The sequence below is a fragment of the Oryzias latipes genome, chromosome 15 (assembly GCF_002234675.1).
Source record: "Oryzias latipes chromosome 15, ASM223467v1".
Lineage (NCBI taxonomy): Eukaryota > Metazoa > Chordata > Actinopteri > Beloniformes > Adrianichthyidae > Oryzias > Oryzias latipes.
In genome coordinates, this window is record NC_019873.2 from 11867544 (window position 1) to 11878274 (window position 10731).

Here is a 10731-nt window from a genome sequence, read left to right on the forward strand (position 1 = left end):
GTTTCTGTTGTTTACAAAAAACAGTCTGTCAGTCTGATTCTTTGAACTCTTCAAACGTATTTTAAATACGGACTTCACGGTCGCCATGGTCACACAGTTGAGGCAGAAAGTGCAGCAGAATTCTTTTTATTTTCTGATAATCGATAAATGAACGGTGCTGGGAAACTTCTCCTTCAGTGACACATCTCTCCATTATCAAACTGAAGGGCAGGTGACCGGCTGGCTTTAATAAAGGTCGAGAGCGGAGAAACCTGAAAAACGTTTTGAGACAGATGCATAGCAACTGCAGTAGGCAGCCACTAGAGCGGCGCTGTTATACAACCTGGTTATAGAGCTTAAATACAGAGAGAGCGGCGCTTCTATTTTTCTAGTCTGTGGCGTCATGGAGGATCCAAAATGGCAGCTGAAACAGCTACATTCCCCTAAAAGACTATAGTGCAGGACTATCTATACCCTGGATTTTAATGTAATTTGGACCCCATGCTTATTTCCTTTTTTTATAAACAGGAAATGTGACTTCACAGGCTTTCCAAAGTTAAAACTCAACAAATATGAACATTTTATGAATGCTATTCCTAAATCTACTGTGTTCTTATGACAATTCTTTAAATACATTTATCAAATGAAAAGAGCTCCTGCTCATCACACAACAGAGCTCAAAAAGATCGTTTCAGGAGTTCTTCATGAGGTTTTTTCTCTGCAGGGCAGAAGACGCAACGCTGTGACGGACGAGCACATGACGCTTGAAACGTTGGAGCCGAGGCTCAGCTGACCCTTACCCTTCCGCCTCCTCCTCCCCATCCCACCCCTTCTACTGCATCCTGTCACCTCGTGAGGTCTCACCTGTCGCTCCTCACCTCCTCCTCCTCCAAAACTCAGCCCGCCCTTCCTGATGTACTCCCCAGAGCAGGAAAACATCTCCACCTCCTCCTCCACCAAAGTGCCAGTGAAGTACGGAGAGCTCATCGTGCTGGGGTAAGAAGCACAGAACAATTACTGGGGTAGCTAGTCCTCTGAATTTACATAAAGCTTTTTGTCAAAGTTTTGATGGTTTGCATTTTAACTTGCATCAACTAAAACATTTTATGGATTTATGGAAAACAAATTCAGATCCAAAAAAGCTGATCTGCTGGGTTTTGATCTGTTTGAAATCTCCTGCTTTAAAAACGTAACTTTGGCTTCAGTGTTAAATATTAAACAGTTTTTTTTTTTTTGTTTTGTAAAATATGAGATGAAAACATCAAACCCTGACCAGACAGACCACCAGCTGACATCTCATCCTGACATCAACACGTTGTTGTGCAGCTGTCATTGACCTGGCTGGGCTGAGATCAGCCTTGAGGTCGGGTTAGGGTTTGTGTGTCATCCTGAGCCCGCCCCCCACGTGTCCTGTCAGCGGCTCGGCGCTGACTCACACCTCGCTGTCCTGCTGCGGTTTCTCTCAGGCAGACCGGTGTGGAAAAAGCCTTTACGAGGGAGAACCCCGGCTTTCCACTCGCTCGGCTTTTTCCGCTCCTGGACTTGGATTGGGGGAAGCAGTAAGAGCTCAGCACCTGACCTTTGACCCCCTGAGTTAACACATCTCACTCAAATTGAATATGGAATACTTGCAGTTCAGACATTTCTGCTTTGTTTAAAGTCCCGAAACTGAAGCTTTATCTAAACTAAACATCTGAGACCAGATGTTCCTGTTCCATCTTATCAGAATATTTGTCCGAAGGTCTTGAGGTTAACCTAGATCTTTCACTTTGTTCAGCAGTGTCTTTTCTCCTTCAACTCTTCAATAGATCCAGTTTTTTCCAAAAGATTGTTAAATCATGACCTCTGACCTTACCCTCTGGACTCATTGTGGTCACTCGCTCCCATGAAGGTTCTCCTCTGTTCACAGTTTTCTCCATGTGGATGAGGGATCTCATGTGGTTCATTAGAGACTCCAAGTTTTGGACTCAAACCTCTCAGAGACTTAGATTCTGTCTTTAAACCCAGCAGGAAGTTTCTGGTTTGACACCTGGTTGCTGCTTCACCATCAGCTTCTGTAAAGTGATACATTTAGTGATCAGGTTTAACTAATATTATCAGAAAAGTATTTATCCCTAAGAGATGAAATCCTTGTGCAAATACTGCATTCTGAACCAACAGCAGGGGAATGTGTGTCACACTGCCCACGTGCCATACAGCGCTCGTGCCCCCACACATGCACAGAGGAGCTGCAGTCATGAACGCATCACAGCGGCACCATGAACTGCTCTCAGACTGCAGTGAACTCCAGCAGGCCGACTCCCTCTTTCCTCCCTAGCTTCTTCAGCTCTTCAGGAGCGTTAGCACCTTCATTCAACCGTCTGCTCGTAGACGGCTCCGCCCTCTGTCTGGCTACAGGTTCAGCTTACCGTGGTTTCTCTACCCCGTCACCACGGTTACACACAAACCTTTTAGGCCTGCAGCCCTTCCATCTGTTGACCAGGCCCTCTCCAAACCAGCCAGCTCCCTTTGAACCCGGTTTCACCTTTGATCTGCCAGAGTGTCGCTCTCTTCCGTCAGATTTAGAAGAAATGTGCTTGATCTGAAACAGAAAAGCGCTGCAACATTCAGAACTTTTAAAACCAGATAAAGAAGCAAAATACTTTTCTGTACCCAAACCAGAAACAGGGGTTTCTTAGAATCATCAGGACTTGGAGCTGAGCATAACCTGGATTCATCAGAACACAGAAGCAGCATTTTAGGGCAAACAAACAAAAATCTATGACTGCAGAGCCGGAACCGACTGTTCGCTTTGAAGCAGATTCTTTTGCTGCTGTCTTCATCCGGAAAGCAAACAAAAACATTATTCTTTTTTTTATTTATATTTTTAATTATATCATACAATAGTTCCACAATGAACCTGAAACTGTCCAAAAAAGTCCATTCTGAGTCGTAAATGTTGTCTTTTTTTTAAACGCAAATGCTGACGTCAAACAGTTTTTATGTTTCATGAAAAAAGATCAAACATGTAGAGAAAAAATCCAAATGTTGTTGTTCATCTTTCGGCACATCCTGTCTGATTCGCTGATAAAAATGTATAAATTTAAAAACAAAGTAAAGTCATGGCCAAAGCAATGATTAGTAAACAGACAAAACTCCACTAAACCACACACACTATTACAAGGATTATGTGTCATAACTCTTGTTGTTTGTTTTAAACCAAAAATTCCAAAGCTTTTTGAAACCTTCACGTAAAATTTGGAAGGAAAACTTTAGAAATGGGGAAGCCGTTGTCTTTGCTACGTCATTGTGAACAGCTGATCGGCAAACGCACCGGTGAGTTCAGAGACCACTAAGGGTTAAATCTTACCAACTATTGACCGTCACAAAACTGAAACATTTCCACGTGTTTCTTGGAAATGTTGTTTTCCATCAGCTTTAGGCACTGATGCTTTCAGGGTTTGTGTGTTTATGATGCATTTTAGCACATTTCAGTAAATATTGTTCAAAAACCGTTCATCTGCAGCTATGGTAAATACTTATATAGCGCTTTTCTACCTACAAAGCCCAGGGCGCTTTACAGTCACACACACATTCACACACGCAGGTGCCCGCCTACCACCAGAGGCAAGGTGGGGTTCAGCGTCTTGCCCAAGGATGCATCGACTCATGGGCGTGCATGGCGGGAATCGAACCTGCAATATTACGATCATGGGTCGACCGCCCTACCGCTGCACCACGGCCGCCCCGACTTTATTTTTACAACAAATCAACAACAACCAAAATAAAAAGATTCAGAATCCACCAATAAAAAGAGTTTAGTGTTCAGAATTTCTCAAACCATATTTGGTTTGGTTTTGGATTTTTAGATAGATAAGACTTTATTTATCCCACGATGAGGAAATTCTATTGTCTGCAGCAGCACAGTGGCATTCAGAACAGTGCAACATTATAAAAGAACAGAAGAACATCTGTAACTTACACGACAAAGTGAATTAAAATTAAGATTAAAATACACACAAACAACATCCCTCAGCTGATTTTTTTTTTCTGAGCGTCAACCAGCAGAAACCACAAACCTGCGGGAACCCTGGCTCAGATCAGGACTTTAGGTTTTCGCCTCGTCTGTCCCAAATAACCGGCTCAGGCGTGTGTGAGTCCACTGAGCAGGTGGTGAAAGATTGATGCTACAGCTGTCTGTGAAGCTGCAGGAAGGAGTCCTCACTGCCATGATTTGCTCCTTTAATCAGAGGAGGCGCAGTAAAAAGGCCACACACACACACACACACACACACAAACACACACACTCCTGTCCTTAGCCAGGCTCAGTGATGTCAGCGTGTTTTTCTGCAGCGACGTGCACTCGCGCTCGGAGGACGTTTTCTGGGAACATCAGGAGGGGGCCTGCAGAGTCTAACCCGCCATGTTTTTTACTCCCTGTATTGTATAGGACGGTCCCACTAAAGAGTGTATGTGTTTGTGTGTGTGCAGGTACAATGGCTCTCTGCCCAACGGGGACCGGGGCCGGCGCAAAAGCCGCTTCGCGCTCTACAAGAGACCGAAAGCAAACGGAGTGAAACCGAGTACGGTTCACATCTCCTGCTCCCCGCAAGCAGCCAAGGTAACACGCACTAACACACGAAGAGGCAGAAAGCACCTCACTGCTCCTAAACCTATCGTCTTCATCAGCAGCATTTGACTCCTCCCCCTACCACAAGCACATGGTCCGAGTGTCTCCTCAGTTTTCATGAATTCTGTTTAAAAAAAAGCAAAGTAGTATGAAAAGGTGTAAAAAAATATAATCAAATCAGGCAGAATGGAGGTTTTTCTGTTAATGAAGACATAAAATGAAGGAGCATGTTCCCTCAGCAGACCTGAAGGGCGCGCCCTGCTGGTCGGACACTGTCCCGCCCCACCTTCACTGTAGAGCAGAAAATAATGACTGATTAATCGGCTTCCTGTGTCCTCAGTCAACTTTTTTTTCCTGTTCCATCAGGCCATAAGCAACAAAGACCTGCACAGCATCTCCTACACTCTGTCCCGAGTCCAGACGGTGGTGGTGGAGTACACCCACGAGAGCAATACTGACATGTTCCAGGTGAGACGCACACGCCTGAGAAGTCTGTCGCTGCTGAAAACATTTGAGCCTCAAAACTAAGAGATCATCTTCATCGGCAGAACGTTGGTGTATCGTCAGGTCTTTGATGAAAAACCTGACGATGAATCAGGAAGGAAAACTCAACATATCAAAGTTACATGACCTAAAAAGCATCAGAAAATCACGATATCTCATGTTTTCTATGAAAGATGAACTTAAAACACGAACAGCAAAAGAATTCTGTCCAAGTCAGAAGCATCAGCGGTTATAAGAATTCCCCGAAATGATATGAAAACTTCACACTTTGCCACAGAAAAACGCAGAACTTTGGGCTTTTTTAACCTCATTAAAGTGCACGGTTTCCCTGGCAACCACCAAATTTTAACAGCCTCACTGAGGTCACAAACTTCTGTTTCCCTCTGGTCTCCCACATCGACTCTTAGCTGATCTCACTGCTGATTCCTGCTGAGTCATCTTTCTGTCTCCCGTCAGATCGGCCGATCCACGGAGAGTCCGATCGACTTTGTGGTGACGGACACAGTGGCCGGCAGCCAGAGCAACGCCGACACCCAGTCGGTCCAGAGCACCATCTCCCGCTTCGCCTGCCGCATCCTGTGCCAGCGCACACCGCCTTACACCGCCCGCATCTACGCCGCAGGCTTCGATTCCTCCAAGAACATATTTCTAGGGGTGAGCGGCGCTTCTCCTCCTTGTTGGGGGTTTGACCCCGCCCCTTGGAGAGGCGAGGAGACCCTGATGTCGCTGTCCATCTCTGTTCCAGGAGAAGGCTGCAAAGTGGGAGACGTCTGACGGTCAGATGGACGGGCTGACCACCAACGGCGTGCTGGTCATGCACCCGCGCAACGGCTTCACGCAGGACTCCAAACCAGGCGTCTGGAGGGAGATCTCCGTCTGCGGGAATGTCTTCACCCTGAGGGAGACGCGCTCGGCGCAGCAGCGGGGGAAGATGGTGAGAAGACCGGGCTGCGTTTGCTCCTCTCGTTCGGTTCTGATCCAAACCCGCTCGTCTGACTCACACCTGTTAAACTTGGTTGAACACGATCCCATCTCCATGGCAACCGTGTGTCCGTCACAGCTGAGTGGAACAAGAGCGAGCAAGCAATCCTCAGGGGGCGTCACCAGCGCTCAGCCAATCAGCAACCAGAATATATTTAGCCACACAAACCATCCACTTTGACAAAAAGATCCAATCTGATCCGCTTGGTTCCTGTCGTCACAAACGCGACTGATTGTTAAGAAGTTGTTCTTTCGTTCATAAAAGCTGAAGTGCCTGTGCAGCGTCAGGCCTGTTAGCCTCTGCTTTTTTTCAAGAATTCCTCTAAGTTTAAACCTGTTTTCAAATTTACATTTTTTAGTTTTTCAATGGGCAATCTTGTCTTTCACTCACTTTCAGCTGATCCTGATCTGACCTTATGCTTGAGATCCAGGAAGGATAAAGGCTTTGTGTTGCCACGACAACCTTTGAGCAGCATTACCAGCTGTAAACGTTAGATGAGTTTTCACATTAGATTCAGCCTGAAAGCTGCCAGGTTTGGAAACCAGGTGACTTCTGGTCTCTGTCCTCCTCTCCTCATATCAGGAGAACCATTTTTGGACCCTGACCTCAGAAAGAGTTTGAGTTCAGGATTCCTGTTTTAGCCACCCCCACCCCATGTAAATACATAAATCTAAAGAGGCTTGACAATTCTTTTATGAACTTGTTAGTTTTAGAATTCCTGCAAGCAGCAGGAGGAACACTGAAGATCCCAGCAAACATTCCCAGGATCTGTGGAGGTCACGCTGCCCTCATCTCAGCGTCTCCCCCCCCCTTTCCCACCTTAAAATTAGTCCTCTGGTTTTTCCTGGTTTTTCCCCCACCTGATCTCTAAACCCGGAATTTCCCGCTGATCTCGCTGTGTGGCAGAAAAATTCCTGCGTCCTTCTTGCCATTCACATGTGCACATCTGGATGGAGATGCCTGTGTTCTGCTGCCACCTGCTGTCCTAAGAGTGGTACTGCAGCCTCAAAGCCAACACCTCTGACAGAGTTCACACGTCCAGGTTCTTGTTTAGATATTTTCTGCTTTTTAAGTCATTTTCAGCGCAGAATTCAGACAATTTAAAATGTTGGCGACCTCCTAGATTAGTCTTGGTTTAGTTCTGGGTTTTTTTCAGAAAGGGGAAGAAGTTCAAACTGCGTTCCTCGCTGAACTTCCTGCATGTTTGTGTTCCAGGTGGAGACGGAGTCTCATGAGCTTGTGGACGGCTCGCTCATTGACTTGTGCGGCGCCACCCTGCTGTGGCGCACGGCCGAGGGCCTGTCGCGCACCCCCACCCTGAAGCACCTGGAGGCCCTTCGGCAGGAGATCAACGCAGCACGGCCGCAATGTCCCGTGGGCTTCAACACGCTAGCCTTCCCCTCCATGCGCCGCAAAGACACGCCAGACGAGAAGCAGCCATGGGTCTACCTCCAGTGCGGTCACGTGCATGGATACCACGACTGGGGCAACCACCGGGAAGAGCGGGAGGGCCGTGAGGGTCGGCTCAGGGAGTGTCCCATGTGCCGCGCCAAGGGTCCGTACGTGCCGCTGTGGCTGGGCTGCGAGGCGGGCTTCTACGTGGACGCGGCACCGCCCACCCACGCCTTCAACCCCTGCGGCCACGTCTGCTCGGAGAAAACAGCGGCCTTCTGGAGCCAGATCCCGCTCCCGCACGGCACGCACACCTTCCACGCCGCCTGCCCCTTCTGTGCGCAGCAGCTGAGCGGCGAGCACGGCTTTGTTAGACTCATCTTCCAGGGACCTGTGGACTGATGGGCGGACCTCCCAGCATGCTTTGCAGAATAAAAACTGATCCCAGATCTCTTTTTCTTCTGGACTTTTTGCCTCTTCCTCATTTTTAAGTGACCTTTGTATCACTTTTTCATGAATGATGACAAAGATTTCTATATTTTCTTGAGAAAACCAAACAAAGAACACTGCTGGGTTCACTTTCTTTCCCGGAGAGATCCTTCAACAGTATTTATCAAGACGACTAACAAACAACTTTATTTGTTGCAATATATTCATCTGAGAGCCTATTTAAACAAAGATGATTATTTATGCCCCCCTCCCTCCCTTTCAGTGTTTTCATTCAGTATCTGATGATCAGACGTGAAGTTTTCTGTGTGTTCTTCAGTCCCGCCCCTCCCCCAAACGTCATATTTATGCACCCCCTCAGTGTGAGCTCACCGCTGTCCTCCATGACGCTTCATCCAGACTTTGTTTTCCGAGCCATAGACCTGCAGCACAAACATTCTCCTGCATCGTCACTTGTTGTTTTCATGACCCCCCCCCCCCCCCATCCTCAACATGTTTGCCACGATGGTCGGCAGACCTGAGAACACGTGCATGAACTGCGGGTCGCACGGATGCAGACCAAGACACCAGAACCAGAGTGGAGCGGGGTTCCTGAAAAAGCAGAAGGAAATTGAAAGTAAAGAATGTTTGAAAAAAATGACGACAAATAAATAAATCAACCCCCCAAAAAAAAAGAAGACAGAAAAAGAGCGACCCGTTTGGACTGAAGTGAAATAAAATCTCAGCATTAAAACACTAGAACAACACTTTTATTTAAACTCTCAACTACGTGTTGCTTTTCTGCATCAAAAGGAATTTCCGGGTTTTTTTTCATTTCTTGGTTACAGTGCCTTGGATTTTAAAGCACTTCGGACACCACGCTCACTGTTTGTTTTTTTAACTTTGGATATGACTTCATCAATTTTACTAAGTTAAAATCTAATTGATATGAGTGTTTTGCGACGATTATAAATGAGTCCACTGTCTTCTGAAGATAAAAATGTTGATGGCTTATTATTTATTTGGCAAAAATTGTTCCAACGCAATGCATTGTGGTTTATATTTGCCGATCTAGTGAGCATCGATGCACACTAGTTTTTCCCAGAGACTTCTGGGAAATTTCCAGGGCACTCGATTTGGGAATTTTAGATTGGAACAGCACTACAAAATGGCGAACGGACTATATAGTGCACTATATAGGGGTGAGGGTGGGAATTCGGACATAACCATAGACTTTACCGGAAAATATACAGCTATTACAGTATTAATTTAAAATAATTCTATTGTCAGAATTATTCTAATTTATCAGGAGCATTTTTTCTTTCTAAGTTATTTAAGTAATAAATTGGCCAACCAGATGCCTCAATGAAAGTATGTGGTCTCACATCAAACATTCAAAACATTTGATTGACAGATTGTCCTGAGCCTTTCAAATGGTAGGGGTGTGGCCTTCCAAGAAGCTCACTCCTGATTGGGAAGTGGTAGCCATAGAAATGTCGACACAAACCGACTTGGACTAGTCGTTGCTTACCGATGACATGTCTATTCCAAAAAGTGCTGCCTGACTTGACATCGTTTGATTGGAGCTGAAAGTACAGCATTTTCTATGGGTGACGTCACACGCGCTCAGTCCAGTCCTCATATACAGTCAATGGTTCAGACCCTCAGTGGGAGGAGCTCCCGATCTGCTGGGAGCATTTCGTTTCCAATGCTGTTCTTTATCAGTCAACATTTGACCAAAAGTAAACAAACATGGACTGTAGGGAGTATCACCACGATGTCATGCAAGAAAACTGTGATCCAGGCCATGAAAGTCTGGCTGCAGCCTCCTTAGAAAGATCTAGAACTGGTTTAGGGGCCCTCAGTATTGCCCACTTTGTTGTTTTTTGTGTTTGTTTATTTGTGGTTTACTGAAACAGATATGAGCAACAAAAAGCTTTTGGCTGAAACTTGACCTCAAACGCAAATGAGCTGTGACGGCGCTGCAGCCCCAAGTCGGCCGTGCGTCTCGTCTAAGTGAGACACGCAAACTGTAGACCCCACCCATTCACAACCACGCCTTCACCCCCACCTCCCCACTGTGGTTTGTGTTCATCTGTCTGACAAAAACCTGCACACACACACACCCCAACTCACCTCAGGGAGAAAGCATCACCTGTCCACACACACACACACTTGAACATGCACACCAACACACTCAAACACATGGATGCACATAGAGGTGCACAAACACGCAACCACATACATCCACACACACACACGCACATCCACACACCTGCTCTGCTCTGATGGACTCCTCAAAGGGCTTCCTTCTGTTTTTACACAAACAGCCCCTCCTCTTCCGTGCTTGTAAAAGGCGACAGCAAAATTGTTTCCAGCAAACACTTTTGTAACAACTTTAAACAATAAAGTGTAAAAGTGACTCTGGTCTGCGTGGACTTTGATTGGGATCAGAACGTCACAGATGAGGGAAGCTCAAAGCTCCAGAGTTTGCAGATTATTTTTAAATGTCGCTGAAGAAACATTGAATCCTGGAAGCTCAAACATCGCAGAGAGCCTCGCCGTCTGTGTTGACTCTAGTTGCCATGGAAACCAGGTTATATTCTCTCAGAAATTCCGGTTTCCCCTAACATGTGGCAAATGATGAGTGTCTGCACAGCTAACGACGGGCGTCACCTTCAGGGAGAAAAGCAGAGGTCCAATAATCCTGCCCTGAGGAACGTCACTTCTGATTGGGTTCATTGAGCTCTTCCTAAAAATCCTGGTCCAAATCCTGAATCTGCAGGTGCAGTAAAGACGCATGTTGCAGCATGTCACTGGTTTGATTCCCTGTGTGCAG

The 10731-nt window shown here is 46.3% G+C and overlaps 1 protein-coding gene across 2 annotated transcripts in view; it reads left to right on the forward strand.

Moving 5' to 3' along the window:
- Positions 1-10315, forward strand: part of LOC101167979 (E3 ubiquitin-protein ligase pellino homolog 1) — a 37212-nt gene extending 26897 nt beyond the window's left edge. Inside the window, exons 2-7 of one of the 2 annotated variants that reach the window (XM_004076996.4) lie at positions 704-975; positions 4450-4579; positions 4955-5056; positions 5549-5746; positions 5838-6026; positions 7290-10315. In XM_004076996.4, the coding sequence (XP_004077044.1) occupies positions 893-975; positions 4450-4579; positions 4955-5056; positions 5549-5746; positions 5838-6026; positions 7290-7868 (1281 nt within the window). In that variant the 5' untranslated portion in view covers positions 704-892 and the 3' untranslated portion in view covers positions 7869-10315. The remainder of the gene's footprint in view (positions 1-703; positions 976-4449; positions 4580-4954; positions 5057-5548; positions 5747-5837; positions 6027-7289) is intronic. The other variant, XM_011484182.3, reaches the window with a different exon arrangement.
- Positions 10316-10731: the final 416 nt, after the last annotated feature.